The sequence below is a fragment of the Mytilus edulis genome, chromosome 13 (genome assembly GCF_963676685.1).
Source record: "Mytilus edulis chromosome 13, xbMytEdul2.2, whole genome shotgun sequence".
Classification (NCBI taxonomy): domain Eukaryota; kingdom Metazoa; phylum Mollusca; class Bivalvia; order Mytilida; family Mytilidae; genus Mytilus; species Mytilus edulis.
The window spans coordinates 49,118,980-49,136,483 of record NC_092356.1 but is presented as its reverse complement, the minus strand read 5'-3'; the positions used below and the strand labels follow the sequence as shown (position 1 = coordinate 49,136,483).

General features: G+C 32.9%; 1 protein-coding gene across 1 annotated transcript in view; it reads left to right on the top strand.

Annotated features, from left to right (window-relative positions):
* LOC139500014 (NACHT and WD repeat domain-containing protein 2-like) overlaps positions 1-17,504 on the top strand; it is an 87,144-nt gene that overhangs the window by 54,526 nt on the left and 15,114 nt on the right. Inside the window, exons 23-24 of the mRNA XM_071288709.1 lie at positions 627-742; positions 6,489-6,747. Of these exons, the coding sequence (XP_071144810.1) occupies positions 627-742; positions 6,489-6,747 (375 nt within the window). The remainder of the gene's footprint in view (positions 1-626; positions 743-6,488; positions 6,748-17,504) is intronic.

Below are 17,504 nucleotides of genomic sequence, written 5' to 3'. Positions count from 1 at the left end.
AGATTACCCATAGTCCTCTGGATTCTGAAAAGGCGAATTGGTTCAATGCTTTTACTGGTGGATATTTTGTATCTTGGGGTATCCCCATCCTAGTAAACAATACTTATGTGTTGACATGTAATATCAATGATATATTTATTGTTATAAATGTACTACTTTTTGCTTTATTTAGGAGATAACTGTACTGTATTTTAAGCTCCGACGGCATCAATTGGGGATTTGATGGTCGCAAATAGTTTACTGGCGACGCGCTAGCTTATAATACAATATTGTTATCTCCATTCTAATGAAACTGTCAGAAAACAGCGTTAAAACATGTATTAAAAATCTGTCACATGCCGTCTGCGCTTGCGCGTAAGTCCCATAGCATCAATTGTCAATTGATGCCATGTAAATAAGTGACGTTATCCAATCAAAATGAACGTTACAAACGAGGTTGCATTAGAATTAAGAATTGAATGCTTCTTTTTGTAAATTTATTGGCGTGTAATTTCGTTGACGGATGTACATTTCGTATGAAGCGCGGAAGCGCTTCATACTAAAAATAAGCGCACGGTCAACGCTTTACAACCCTTTAAAACAATGAAATATTTCTGACCGCTATACATTTTTATATCTATTCAAAGAATTTATGGTACTAACTGGAAATCGAAAGAATGTGAAATTTTACAACACAGACACACTAAAGGCAACTTATACAATTGAGCTACCCGACTCTGATTTTAGTGATGCAGACTATAAAGTGAGTAGGTTTATATTAGTGATGTAGACTATAAAGTGAGTAGGTTTATATTAGTGATGCAGAATATAAAGGGAGTAGGTTTTATATTTGTGACGCACACTATAAAGTGAGTAAGTTTATATAAGTGATGCAGACTATAAAGTGAGTAAGTTTGTATTTACGATGCAGACTATAAAGTGAGTAAGTTTATATAAGTGATGCAGACTACACAGTGAGTATGTTTGTGAAGCAGACTATAGAGTGATTATGTTTATATTTATGATGCATACTATGTAGTGAGTACGTTTATATTGTGTTGCATACTATAAAGGGAGTAGGTTTTATATTTGTGACGCAGACTATAAAGTGAGTGTGTTTATATAAGTGTTGCAAACTATAAAGTGAGTATGTTTTCTATTTATGAGGCATACTATCAAGTGAGTATTTTTATAGTTTTAATATAATGCTAATTTTTGCCGACAACTGTGTAACATAATAACCCATGATAATTTGATAGTCAATTTTTGTAAAATTTGATAAAGTGATAGAATGCATGAGAAGCTGTTTCTGTAATTTTCATTTATACTAGAACACACCCGTGATATCGCGGGTCCGTGACTGAATTAAAGTATATAACTATGCGCAAGCATTATTTTAGTATTAGTATTGTCATCTGATAAAGTCATGCCGATTATAAGATACACAGTTTTCTCTGCTTTCAAATTTTTCTGTTTGAACCCGTCGAACTGTAACTTATTTTTTTGGTAATATTAATTATTTGGAAAACAAAAGGTCCTGGAATGGAGTATTTTTTAATCAACAGCATTGTCCTATATTAGTTATAAATAAAGTTGAATTCTTTGATTCGCTGTTTTACGTCATGCCCGCTAACAAATTGAAAACTGTACCTATATACGCCTTATTTTTAGTCCAGTATTCGTATTGTTATCTTAGAAAGTCTTATTAATTAAATTAGTACAATAGGTAACAATTCGACAATTTAGTAGTGTCAACCCTGTGATTATGACCCGTGTATATAGCATATCAATCCTGAATACACTGTTTGTTGGTGCGCCTGTCAGATGCGGAACGTACAGATAAGGTAATAGGTAACAGGTGAATATACTATTGGTATCGGTATCGGACTCGACCCGGAACCTCATAATTATTGGCAATATTAATTACGTGGAAAACAAAAGGGCCTGGAGTGGTGTAATTTTTAATCTACACCTTAGTACTATATTAGTTATATATAAAGTTGAATTCTTTGATTCGTCGTTTTTACGTGATGACGGCTGACAAATTGGACCTCGTAATTTTAGTATTATAGATTTTTTGTCTTGCCTGTGATGGAAATCTTAGGAAACAAGACATACTTGGTTTTAGTGTTTCCTGCACAAATATTTGTTAACATAGGCCACAGAAATATACCTACGTTCAATTGTCATAACTCGATTTAGAGAAAAACAAATCCAGTAACAAACTGAAACGGAGAGAAACACACCAACTACAAGATGTACAACAGAAATGCAAGGGAACATTAATAACAACAAGAGCAAACATCAACACACAGAGAAACGGACTGTTCGATAAAAAACTGCCATATTCCTGATTTTGTACAAGGCATTTTTAAAGAAAAATGCTGGGTTAAACCTTGTAGCAAGGCATACCAAAACTTCACAGCTTGCAATTAAAATCTACATAAACATCATATCTTTGTTTTAACAGGGTATTTACAAAAGAAAAAATTTTTTTTTTAGCTCCTATAGGTTGAAATTCTGTAAATATAGACAATGCAATTTCCCATAAGAACTCCCTTTGCGGCTAAATCTGTGCCACTTTTACTATGAAGTTTCGTGAAAAATCATACCCCATAACGGAAAGTTGATATGCACTACTATTTTATTCAAAGGTCAAAACATAGGGCTGTACGGCATATTTGCAACATTAATATGCCTAGAACTTCTTAGAGTTTAAACTTATTCTAAAATACTATACTATCCCTACCTCCACTATTGGACTTCCTATGAATTAAATTTAAGGCTCATCCCTGTTTTTTTATATATATTCACAAGTTGTGTCTCTATGATACGAAATACAGAGATCATATCTTGGAACCAGTACGTTAACAAATTAACATATCTATGAATATTATATATCTCCCCAAAAAAGTCGTGGCTTGTGAAACAGCTGTATTTACAAAGTGCTACCTATAGTTATGATATAGTTATAAGTACACTGTGTACTCTTAAATGCAACTTATACTTTAAATATTATTATCAAGTATGAGTGCTTAAGAAAATTTATATATTACAGTAAGATTATCAATGATATGTTCTATAAGATACTATAACTGAACATGTACAATAAGGCTTTAGTCAACCATTCTTTTTAAGTGGAAGGAGAAGGTATGATAATTCCACCTTTTTGGGCTCCTGAATGAAAAATTAAAAAGTGTCATATTATTATCATTGCATGCTTATGTTGGGGATTTCAAAGTTTTTTTTTCTATTTATACTACGTTGTTTCATAATCTCACTTAGAAAAATCGCATACCTAATCAAATTTACATCCTTCAGATGTTAATAAGACATAAGTCTATCCGTTAGGTGTGTGCTTTGTATTAAAGTTTGTATTACATTTCTAGCTCACCTTTCCTAACTATGACATCACTTGATGTCCGTCGTCGTCTGTCCGTCCGTCCGTTGTAAACTATTTCAAATCTTGTCTTCTCTAAAACCACTGAACCAATTTCAACCAAACCTTAGGTGAATGATATAAAGGGTATCTGGAATAAATTTTGTGTTTTCTTATCTGTTTTGTCAAACAAATAAACATGACCACTATGGCTAAAAATAAAACAGAAGTTAAAATGCATTTGTTGGATTATATCACTAAAACTAAAGCATTTACAGCAAATCTCACATGGTGTAAGTATTTATAAGTGATATCAATTACTTTTCAAGTCTCGAAAATTCGTTGGAAATACTAGATCATTGCATGCTTATGTTGGGGATTTCGAATCTGTTCAAAGTTTTTTTTCTATTTATACTACGTTGTGTCATAATCTCACTTAGAAAAATCACAAACCTAATCAAATTGACATTTAAAAAGTAAAAAATACATATGTTCAAACTCTTTTTGGATATATGTCAGTAGCGACAAACAAAAGAATTATACAAATTGAACCTTCTTTGATATGCCAACTTAACTGAGATTATACTAGGCAACATTTTCGTTCGCTATGGATATTTTCATATCGCTATGGTATCGAAAATCCAATGGGCACGAAATGTGCACAACTTATTGCAGATCTATTTCTGTATTTTTAGAAACCCAATCCATATCTAAAATAAAAAAAGACCTATCGAAATAACATCTGAAACAACAATTTAATAACACGTTTAGCTATTTGGATGATATTTTCGCTTTCTTCTTTTTCTTTGGAACAGGAACATCTTTAATAATATTAGAGAATTAGTATAATTATGAGCTAGGTAGATAAACTCATCATAGATACCAGGATTAAATTTTGTATTTACGCCAGACGCACGTCTTGTCTACAAAAAATTCACTAATGACGCTGGAAGCCAAAAAAGTCAAAAAGGCCACATAAAGTACGAAGTTGATGACCAAAATTCCTAAAAGTTTTGCCAAATACAGCTAAGTTTTCTATTCCTAACTATTTCACAAATTTAAAATGTTTGTAAACAGTTAATTTATAAAAATGACCATATCAATGATAATTCATGTCATCACAGAAGTGTTGACTACTGGGCTGGTGATACCCTCGGGGAATTAAAACAGCAGTGGCATCGACCCAGTGGTTGTAAATAAACTCATCATTGATACCAGGATAACATTTTGTATTTACGCCAGACGCACGTTTCGTCTACAAAATGCTCCTCAATGACGCTCGGATCCAATAAAGTTAAAAATGGCCAAATAAAGTACGAAATTGAAGAGCCTTAGTTTTTCAAAAATTCAAATAGTTTGTAAACAGTTAATTTATAAAAAGAGTAGGTGTGTGTTTCCGTGTTTTTTTTTATAGGTGTCAGACCACCAATTATAAATCCCTATCTGTTCAACCAAGATATGTGACTTTTTTCCCCAAAAAAGATTGAAATGTGGCTTATATCATTTCAAATGATCAGTTAAGACAGTTTTGATGTTCACACATGGAGCTACTTATGCAGTACCGTTAGAGATACCTGTTCAGTAGCGATAAGGCTACCTATCCAGTTCAATAGAAAGAGCACCACGTGGCAGTTAAGTGTTTAAAACTTATTTCATAAGAATAATAAGTTATTTTATGTGTCGGTATAAAGATTAAACATAAAGATATATTTTGATCCTTATCTTTTCCTTCGGAAATTACAAGTTTCAGCATAAAATTTGTAATAAACATATGGTCGTTTGAACAAAAATTACATCTAAAAGATGTTCTGCCTCATTTTCACAAACGATATGCGGATTAAGACTTATTACATAATTATAGAAGAATGGTAAATAACTAACAGTAATTAACTCTCCGATTTTTATAGGAATTTGATTAATAGAAGTCCGTAGTTTCGAAATTGAACGCTTAGCTACTTGTTTTCTCGCTTAGACGAACAGAGCTTCAGCCAGCTGTACAATTTTCTAGTATCTCCGTTCCCTCACTGTGAAATTTAAAAAAAAAAACAAAAAAAACACAACATCTCATAACATGCTATCGTTAAACTGTTTAACGAAGAACATATCAGTCGCTTTGAATGCATGGCCTTCGTTGAGTGCCTGCGATTCACTAGGTTGCAACGTTTTTTTTATGAATTTCAAGTAAACTTGGACTGATTATTCGTTAGTGTTTTTACCGGTAGTATTAAGTTTGTGATTTCACTTCTTGCTCGCCAAGAAAAATGGCCGCTTTTGCTAGAATTGAACATAAGGGTAAATGTAGATTTCGGTTTATCTCTTAAAAACTAAAGCAATTGTGAAGTAAATATTATCAAAAGGTCATGATATATCCGTTTTTGAGATTTTAGACAATTGACAATTGGACAATTCATTTCTTGGTAACTGCCCCTAAAATGTTAACCTTATGAAAAGGAAAAACTTTAAACAGCAAAAACGTCAACAAAATAGAAACTACGAATAAGTTGGTATGACTGAAATTGTCAATCTCCCATTATTGACAATGGACGATTTTTACAATTATTTGGTTGTTTTTAAACTATAACAAAAATTATGACACAAACAGAAAAACTTAAAATACATTTTTGATACACTAAATATAAAAAAAGAAGATGTGGTATGATTGCCAATGAGACAACTATCCACAAAAGACCAAAATGACACAGACATTAACAACTATAGGTCACCGTACGGCCTTCAACAATTAGCAAAGCCCATACAGCATAGTGAGCTATAAAAGGCCCCGATAAGACAACGTAAAACAGTTCAAACGAGAAAACTAACGGCCTTATTTATGTAAAAAAAAACCTAGTTTTAACATCACAGTGTCACCACAGGTAACCTTTCTGCACTAAATTTTAATTTTGTTAGCCTGTTCAATTAACTACACAATTTACTTAAACTTTTACTGGCAAGACAGTTTACTACATTTTACAAATGCAATTTTGGGTCCAAATGATGACTTTTATCATACCTCCTTCTTATGATAAAATATTTATATCGTTTACTTTAGATTTGAATTAATTCAATATTAGGTAGCTTTGTATCTCTCTTATTATCAAACACCTACAATTTTTCTTTATTTATACTTAAGTCAAATATTGATGGAACCATGGTAGCCATGTTAAGTCGTGTTCCTAAAGATTATCAGACGATGATTCTTCATGTTGTTGTGGTAGATGTTGAAGCCAGGACTGTTGTAAAGTTGTTGGTAGATGAATTAATTCTGAAGTTTGGATCAGACATTCATTGCGGGGTATCGCCAGAATTGGTGCCAAATAACAAAAGCTTCATAGTCTTTGGTGGTGTTAAAGATTCATCATGGACCTATTTTCTGTATGATTTGCAAGAAGGTATGTAGAGTCAGTCAGTTAAGAAAGAGCAGCCATAATGATATTCCATTGCTTTATATAAAGACGAGTCAGTCGATATGTCTGTTACAATAAGTCCCACTTTTTTTATCCACAACTTTTACTGTACCAATTATCATAATGAAAAAAGTAACTTACTCCAAACTAAACCATATAATGAAAATTTGCACCTGCTTTTATTCCGGTCAAAAACTATTTTCCAAAACATCGACTTTGCCATTGCTTTAAATTTTGAATTATTCGAAATGCTAGGGATTTTTTTTTATCCCAGGCATCAGATGACCTTAGCTTTATTTGAAATAACTTTTTGGGAATTTTTTGATTCTCGATGCTCTTCAATTTTCTACTTTATTTGGTCATTTTTTATAAGAGCGTCACTGTTGAGTCTTACATAGATGATACGCGCGTTTGGTGCAGAATAAATTACAAGCCTGTTACATGTGATAAGTATTTTGATCAGAGGACTAACTATGTAAGACTCAATCTATAGGCCAATGGTCGCAACCGTTATTTCTGAATGATGACATGCTAATTGGTAGGAAATCGGTCCTAAACAAAAATTGGCTACGGATTTGTTTTTGTATATGACATTATTAAAGACACTGGAGAAATTTATAATTTTCAGTACTTTATCAGAAATAGCATTATCGAAACAACTTTCCTAGAATTTAATGGACAAATACATACACTTCCAAAATAATGGTTAAATATTTTCCACTCAAGAGTCAATTTTAAACTGAATTCTGTCTGTAACAAAATTGTAATTGCAATAAAAAATATTGACAAAGTTTCTAAACATTTTAATAAATTCTTTGAAAACAAAATAAGGGAAACCCTAATTCTTATGCACAAAAAGGGAAAACAGAACTGGAATAGAATATCCAGGCTGAAGAGTGAAGCTCCTATTTTAGTGTGCCATTTCTAATAACTGAAGAATCAACCCTTAGAGCATTTCAGTATGAATTCGTCCATAGAATTCTAAGAGTTAATATTTCATTAATGATATGTAATTTTCAGTGAAACAGAATTATGTACATTCTGCACAGAAACAAAAGTGACATACGTCCATCTGTTTTTAATGTAGATGTGTGCGAGCTTTTTGGCTTATTCTCTTGTAATATAACGTTTAAATTAAATTATCAAGTACAATACTGGGAGTTAACTTTCATGCTTTGGAGATGATCTAATATGTGTATACTGATAAAGCGGCCTCGACGGCTGCGTGGTCTAACAAACTTCTACTGTAATCGTCAGCCAGTCAACACTGAGGTTGTGAGTTCGAACCCCGCTCATGTGAGTGCACTTGACTCCAATCGTAATTGAATATGAATTTCCGTTTCCCTATCGAAGGGCGGTGGTGTTCCCCGGGTACTACGACTTTGTCCACCAATAAAAAGTGGCCGCCATAAAATAGCCCTTCAGCGGCGATTAAAATTGGCGTTAGAACACCAACAATCATTCAATCATTGCATATTGATACTTTAAAAATATAATTCCTTATGTAGAATAAAATTTAAAATCCCATCTTTCAAGATATTATCATAGAACTTACATGGCCTGTCTGAGTTTGTGCTTGATCAATAAGCCAACTAAAATAAAAGTAAAAATGGCATTTATCAAACATCATATTGGAAATGGCTTGAAGATGTATACATAGTTGTTCTTGAAATTTTACAGAGATACAATTTTTTGTTATTATGTTTAGTTCACATATATACACTACAAAAGCCAAAAAGTCCGAAAAGACAAGTTTTTGTCTGAATTTGCATGAATTTTTACTCGACATTCTTAATTTGTCTGAATGATTTTTATAAATTCTTGACATAGTATGAATTGTCTAATGAGATTCTTGATTTTTCCTGACAAGTGTCTTGACAGTATAAACATTGTCTTAAAATTTCTCCACACTTCCTGTATCATCTGATAAGAGTCTGGATTAGTCTCGACCAATTCTTGACTGTCTTAAATTTGTCTCGATCTGTCTTGACATATTCTTGACATTCGTAATAAATTCTGCATATGTCTCGACACATTCTTGACAGTCTTAATTATGTCTTGACGCTATCTCAACAGTATAAACATTTCGCCTGAAATGTGTGCAGACTTGTTCTGCACTGTTTATGACATTCTAATATTGCTATGTTATATACTCATTTTCATTATGGCTAAACTAAACTTTGAAGATTCAAGGATTAATTTGGTACAGTAAGATACCCTTTTGGTGCAAACACGTTGGAATACCTTGAATAATCCCCCCTGTAGTTTAATTTTAACGGATCAACTGATAAGTTGTATGGCTGATTACAGGTAAATCAGTATTTACTATTTGACAGTTGCGTATACTCTTGGGTGTGGAATACCTTAATTTTATGGGAAACATCCTGTCAATGTGTAATACTTAATATATATTCCAACAGATGACATTACACAAATTTTTCTTCTGTTAAATGAATAATTTGTATAAAATCATAACTTGCTATATATATAAAACACATTTTTGTACAATAATTATTTACCATATCAACATTGAATATTATGAATGTAGATTGAAATATGTCTACAGTATGATTGGTTTTAATCATTTAATTTATAAAATTTAGGAATCAAAATTTGTATTTTTTTAAAAACCCACATTTAAATTATTTTCTATCAATACAATCACATTTAAATTATCTTATTCATAGATTTCATAGCCATATTGGCATTTGTAAAAATAATTAGATAACACATTTTTTAATTATTTAACATGTAGTTTAGTTAAGCCATAATGAAACTGAGTATATAACATAGCAATAGAATGTCATAAACAGTGCAGAATAAGTCTGTACACATGTCAGGTGAAATTTATACTGTTGAGATAGTGCCAAGATATATTTAAGACTGTCAAGAATGTGTCGAGACATATCCAGACATTATTTAGAATGTCAAGAATATTTCAAGACATATCGAGACATCATTAAAAATGTTAAGAATATGTCAAGACAGATCGAGACAGATTTAAGACAGTCAACAATTGGTCGAGACTTATCCAGACTCTTATCAGATGATACAGGAAATGTTGAAAATTTTTAAGACAAAGTTCATACTGTCAAGACACTTGTCACGAAAAATCAAGAACCTTATTAGACAATCATGCTATGTCAAGAATTTGAAAAAAATATTCAGACAAATTAAAAATGTCGAGTAAAAATTCATGCAAATTCAGACAAAAACTGGTCTTTTCAGACTTTTTGACTTGTGTAGTAATATCTATGAACACTTTTATGAAATAAATTTACAATATTATGTGTAGATGAGTCTTGAGAAAGATATAAAAATAAAAATAAATATTACAAAACAAAACCCGACGAAGTCGTTATCCGGCTATCATTTGATAGTTTAAAGAAAGTTTGCAATTTTTCTTGACTTTTTAATTTAGTAATTTTTACAGACGTGTAGTTAGCAGCCTATTTCTTATTCGATATTCACTATCTCACTAGCCACTAACGTTTTAGGATTCAGAATGTATAATCTGACACAGATAAATATGCATTTTTAACATTTATCTTAAAATGATTACTTATAGTAGGTAAAAGAACCAATGAATTTATGACAAACGAGATGTCTGAGTAGTAATATCCTAGCGTCACAAGCCTATAGGGTATTTTTGTCAAAATTGATACGTTTATCTACAGTTAGTTCTAAGAACGTTGATTTTTTTTGAGCAAGGAAAACTGCTTTCTCAAAAGTTGCTTGGACAAAGCTATGAAGCATTCAGATTAAAGTTAGCACTCAAGAAATTGTATGGTCGCCATCATGAGCTGAAATTCAACACATACAACAAAATACTACCCGCAACCCCTGAAATGTCCGTAAGAGTTTACTTAATATACGATATTTATAGTTAACACTAAGCCATGCAGGCTATATATATATAGTTGTTATTTAAATATTTCCCTATAAGTTTAAATCTTCAGTATGTACAGTGGGTTCAAAGTTTCACTTTGCTATCAACAATCCACGAAAATCAAGAAAAAAATGAACCACAATGTTTGCTGTAACTTGCTGTTTCTGTTAATCTTCAAAAAAATTGCTCACAGTTTCATGTAGGTGATAGGAATAGAACTAAAAGTGCAAACTTCATATTCAAAACATTATGCAATTTCTATAAATGTTCGTTAAAAGTGTGAACATCGATATCTTTATCTCTTATCATAGTGGGAGATATTATGGACATAATTGTGCAAATCGTGATACAAGCATGAAATTTGGTATATGGGTGGACAAAATGATAATTAAAAAAAATCAGCTGCTGGCCATAAAAAATCTCATTTTTTCAAGATGGCCACCACTCATTTTGCAAATGACGTCATATCCAATTGGTTACATTTCGTAAATCATTTGAAACCTGTGTAAAAGGTATAATCCAATGTCAGTTTTGATAAAACTTAAAATACAGTTCCTAAAGTACGAAAAAACAATACCTACATGAAGAAAAAGAGTGACTTTCGGTCCCAAAATGGCGGCAAAATGTTGAAAATGTCAATTTTATCATTTCAATCAACTTAACAAGACATATTACTGATTGAAGTTCAAATGCATATATTATTTGTTTAGAAAAACAGGTTGCTTATCTTATAATTATCTGAACGGTAGCATTTACAGTTACCAACACAGCTGAATTTCTGGCATCCGCATTTTAAAAAATCATTTACAATCATGACATGAGGATCAGCGGCCAGCAAAGAAGTCCACTTTGGTTTCCAATTATCATTGTTTTTTTTTTATTTAACCCAACTCCTGCGGTCATGACTTGGTACATGAAACTGTCGAATGCATAAATCCAGAGGAGCCCAACCATGTCCACCTTGATATATGCTTCTCCATTGATGTGCTCCACAAGTGAAAAATCGTTTGCAAGGAAGCAGCGGCCTTATGATGCTATTCCGCCTACCACAGGTAATCGTAATGATTTTGTGGTAGGCGGAATAGCAAAATGAGGCCGCTGCTTCCTTGCAAACGATTTTAATCGTGCCTCCTTAACAGCAAACGGTGATGTGTCCGTACATAATTCAAACAAATACTTTTATAATGTTAATGTCTGTGTCATCATACAAAATCGGGCAAAAATGTCCGTTACATCTGAGAATACTTCCAATGTCTGTCAAGCTGACCTTTTCACTTTTCGATGAAATGGCCGACTCAGTGTCACACTCACTAAATACATGTAAGAAAGGCAAAGCTGCTACACGAGGACCAAATAACAAACGCATTTGATATGACATGTTCAGGAAGCAGTCGAAAGTATTTATTCCTTCAACAACCTATCCACCATTTGTCCACACCAAATCTGGCGAGCACTGTAATTCCTAATACTACGACATCTATGTCAGTACTACTTAAAATTACTTTTTACAACCATTTTCAGCAGCATGCTTATTATGGACAACCTTTCGTGTATCTGCTTTTTCGCGGTTACAAGGGGATAGCTGGGAAGTATCCGTATTGAAATTGCAAAGTACATTTTCACTTTGAGTAGCATAAGCATTCTCTAAAGAAGCAATCCTGTCGGCAAGAAACTTGAACAATTCCGTTTTGTTATCATCTTAGCCCAGAACCAACAACTTTCCGTCTAGCACCAGTACTTAGCCTTTTGTTTTCGACCAAGCCTTGAAATTATTAATTTAATAAACAACAAATCGATGTCTACTCTTGAATACTTATCGAAGGAAGATTTATTTTAGGCAGTATGATAGCATTTACATAATCTTCAAATATGTTTGCCCCAAGTGATGACAATTGATTAACCATTGCTGCCCCACCAACGATATATGTGTCAGAATTTGAATCAGTTGATGGCAAATCGCAGAATGTTTCCAAGTATACCAATTTTCTGCGATTTAATACCACATTCTGACACATAGACGAAGTAGCAGTTTGGTTTAAATGGCTTAAGAAGAAATAAAAAATCTAAAAAATAGATCGCAATTAGTGTTCAGGTTCCCTATTTTTGTTTTTGAAAAAGAAGCTTCCAGTTTCATTTTACGGCTCTTATATGGAAATGTTCTTTTTCATCTGGTTAAAAAAAGAAGATTCTCTTTCGTTTCCATTTGTTTCAAAAGATCGTGCTGTTTGGACCCAATATTTTGGAGTTTATATACATATCTTACCTACTTCTAAATCAACAATTTCCTTTAAAGAGTAAATTTTGTACAAATCTGACGACTCTTTTAGAAATGGATTATCAAACTTGTTCATCACTTTAGAAAGCCTTTAAAGTTTTTCGAAGAAATCCTTTTGTGTTTTCGTAGAGTCTTCATGACGTCGTTCTTCTGTTGTAGAATGACTCAAACCACTAAATCTTTAAAATTCATCTACCAGTCTACCTACGTCTGGTCCAGCTACCATCTATCGTCTGAAGGGATCTTCGATTAAACGCATGGTACCAACATCGCCGTTCACGACTTATTGTTCTGTGTTTGTGTCTGATTGATTGTAATATAAGAAATCAACTTGCTGGTCTTACGTACAGTAAAAATTGCCATTTGCAAATTTCATTGCCATGTGTGGGTGATGTTGTTGAAGGAAAGCCATATCTTGGAGATGGATTGGTAACCATCGAGCATGATTTACACGATCAAGACCAACATTGGTATCATGCTTGATATGGACTGTTTGTAAATAACGAAATCTGACTCGTGAAATGAGCGTACTACCGAAAGAACATGAAGTTCTTTATTCATTATTGAACGCCAGAAATTAAAATGAGATCAATATAACTCTCTTTCCTTACACCCGTTGATCACAGTCATACTTGAACATCACAGAATCATAACTATATGTTATGTGTTAACGCTTTTATAACGGCTTGCATTATCAATTCAAGCAAACCACATATACAGTTATCTGATGCGCCTGTCTATTCATAATTACATTTGAACATACATGAAAAGCATCTGCTATTCTAGGGGTTGCAATATCGGCTTCAGTGGAACACATGTCTATCCACTATCACGCAATATAGCAATCAGAATTTTAATATAGTCACAAAAGGCACCAGGATTATAATTTGATACGCCAGACGCGCGTTTCGTCTACATAAGACTAATCAGTGACGCACATATCAAAACAGCTATAAAAGTTAAACAAGCACAAAGTTAAAGAGCATTGAGGAACCAAGTTCCTAAAACTTGTGCCAAATACGGCTAAGGTAATATATTCCTGGGATAAGAAAATCCTTAATTTTTGGAAAAATTCAAAGTTTTGTAAACAGGAAATTTATTCAAATGACCATATAATTGATGTTCATGTCAACACTGAAGTGCTGACTAATGAGCTGGTGATACCCTCGGGGACGAAACGTCTACCAGCAGTGGCATCGACCCAGTGGTGTGAAATAGTCACCAAAGGCACCAGAATTATAATTTTCACGCCAAACAAGCCATTTTAATGTCCAATCCACCAAACATGACGATAAACGTATGTTCTTCGTACATATCTGGCCATTCCAATTGTTTGCCCGATATTTAGAAAGTTAACCACCTTTTTTATTTTATCCATCGAATGCTTAATCATTGCAACTGAAAGGGCGTGTTTTCAAACAGTGGCATCAAAAGCAACACTTTATACTCGAACAGAACCTAGATGCTTAGAGGAATGAATGACAATCAAGATATGTTTAAAAAATTCAAATCCTCATCTGTTTGAAGAACTACGATTTCCACCATTGGGCCCTTGCAGTGCGTGTAATTTGTTCTTTATTAATAAATAGTTTACGCATGGGCGAAATGTAAAACGCATGTGAATCATTACCTTAAAAAATGTCATCAAACAAATTCATAACATCATTAAAAATTCAAAAGCGCTAAGCATGTAATAAATAATTCAAATGTTTGTGTGTGAATTTTGTAACATTTTCACGCATGCGCAAACCAAGAACATGTTAAATATTTATTCCTAGTATAAACGTCACATGATAAGAAGGTATCCACCAAACCTGGTAATATTTTTTACTCAGCCATTTTAGAAAAGGTAGTGGCCATCTTGAAAAAATGAAATTTTCTTATGGCCAGCAGTTTTTTCTTAAAAAGTATATAATAATGATGCTTCGTGCTAATTTTCATGCTTGTATCATCATTTGCACAATTCCCTTGATTTTGCTTGCTAATATCTTCCACTATATGTCTTGTTAAGTTGATTGAAATGATAAAATTGACATTTTCAACATTTTGTCGCCATTTTGGGACCGAAAGTCACTCTTTTTTTTCATGTAGGTATTGTTTTTTCGTACTTTGGGAACTGTATTTTAAGTTTTATCAAAACTGACATTGGATTATACCTTTTACACAGGTTTCAAATGATTTACGAAATGTAACCAATTGGATATGACGTCATTTGCAAAATGAGTGGTGGCCATCTTGAAAAAATGAGATTTTTTTTATGGCCAGCAGCTGAATTTTTTTAATTATCATTTTGTCCACCCATATACCAAATTTCATGCTTGTATCACGATTTGCACAATTATGTCCATAATATCTCCCACTATCAGCAGGACTTCTGTCAACAAACGGCAACAAGCATACCAGAGTTTTAGTACTTAAAACAAAACACATCAATCGTCAAATTTGGTGCAACCTACAAAACCATTTTTAATAAAGTCAACCGAATTACAAAGTCTCAACATAGCTACAGCAACATTTCGATAACAACAAAAGTAAACACCGAAGGTTTGCTGTTAAACCAACATCAAACACTACATGATTATGATCACCCCATATCACCGAGTAATAAACATAACGTATAAAGAGGGATACAACAACCCTCAATATCAATGATTTTATGCAAATTGTCAGTCGTGTATTCATTTAACAACGTTAGCTGCACAAATAATATTATGATGTTACAACAACTAAATGGACGGCACAAAAAGGTGACCCTCCGTTTAACTGAAGGTGCAAGAAATAAACTTGTGCCAGAGAGTCACGATATTCATGATAATAGGCAAAAATGAAAAAAAATCGTAAAATTTGTCATTTATGGGCAATAACTCCTATAAGAGTTTGTCTAACGGTTTTAACGTATATATGGACAATAGGTAGAGCTCATTATTTTGAACACAGATTTTCCTTTCAGATTTTCTCTATTTATAACAGTTAAAAATAATAGACAAAACTTACTTTTTGCCCGTATGTTCTATTCTAGCCATGTCAGCCATAATTTTTGGTAGGCGGGGTTATCTGACACATTTTTTAATAAGTTACCTTAATGATGATTGTGGCTAAGTTTGGTTAAATTTGTCTCAGTAGTTTCAAAGATTACAAAAATTTACCAAAAATTGTAAACAAATGTTTATGAAGGGCAATAACTTTTAAAGGGGGCAATTGCTCATTTTTGTCATGTTTTGACTTATTTGTAAACCTTACTTTGCTGAACAATTTTGCTGTTTACAGTTTATCTCTATCTCATATTATATTCAAGATAATAACCAAAAACTGCAAAATTTCCGTAAAATTTCAAATTCTGAGGCAGCAACCCATCAACAGGTTTTCTGATGCGCCTGACAATTACAGGGCAGATCAATCTTGGCCTGAAGAACATTTTCATCCCATGTCAGATTTGATGTAAATGCTTTAGTTTCAGAGATATAAGCCAAAATCTACATCCTCTCCCATGTTCTATTTTTAGCCATTGCGGCAATCTTTGGTCATCGGATACATTTTTTTAAAACTAGAAACACTAATAATGATTTCGGCAAAGTTTGGTTCAATTTTGCCTAGTAGTTTCAGAGGCGAAGATTTTTGTAGAAACTTTGACTTTAAAGGGCAATAACTCTTTATGGGGTCAATTGACAATTTTGGTCATGCTGACATATTTGTATAACTTTGCTGAACAATTTTACTGTTTACTGCTAACAGTTTATCTCTATCTATTATAATATTCAAGATAATAACCGAAGACTGCAAAATTTCCTTAAAATCACAAGTTTAGGGCCAGCAACCAAACAACGGGTTTCAAGGCAGATAGATCTTTACCTGATGAACATTTTTACCCAATCAGATTTGCTTAATTTTCAGAGCTATAAGCAAAAAAACTGCATTTAACCCCCATGTTCTATTTAGCCATTATGGCCATCTTGGTTGATGGATGGGGTCATCGGATACATTTTTTAACTAGATACCCGAATAATGATTAAGGCCAAGTTTGGTATCATTTGGCCCAGTAGAAGAATTTTGTAAAAGTTGACGGACGATGACGACGGAAGAAGGACGCCAAATGATGAGAAAAGCTCACTTGGACCTTTTTGGCCAGGTGGGTTAAAAACGAAAATTGGAAAGCTTGAAATACAAAAGGTATATCTAGATGGATGGATGTTCAAAAGATGGAACTATCATGTTGATGCCTAGAAGACAGAGCCAATGTGTCTTATTCCTGTTACTAAAACAGAAATATTAAAAAAGCTCTTCGACATCCAAACCAATTTGATCAATATATTTTACTTCAAAGAATTTGAAACAACTTCAAAAGTCCAAAAAAATGTAATTATATCTTGCTTCTGGAGATAATAACCGGAATAGCGAGGAACTATTGCACGAACAGATTCATTTTATTTCTCTAAGATTAGAATGATGAAATTGTAGGCACATACCTTGCATATAAATACTAGAAACTGATTGGTGTCATTGATATGATACGATAGAACCATCACAACTATGCATCAGTCAATGCTATCACAAAGCCTCATAAGAAAACTGATGCGGAAA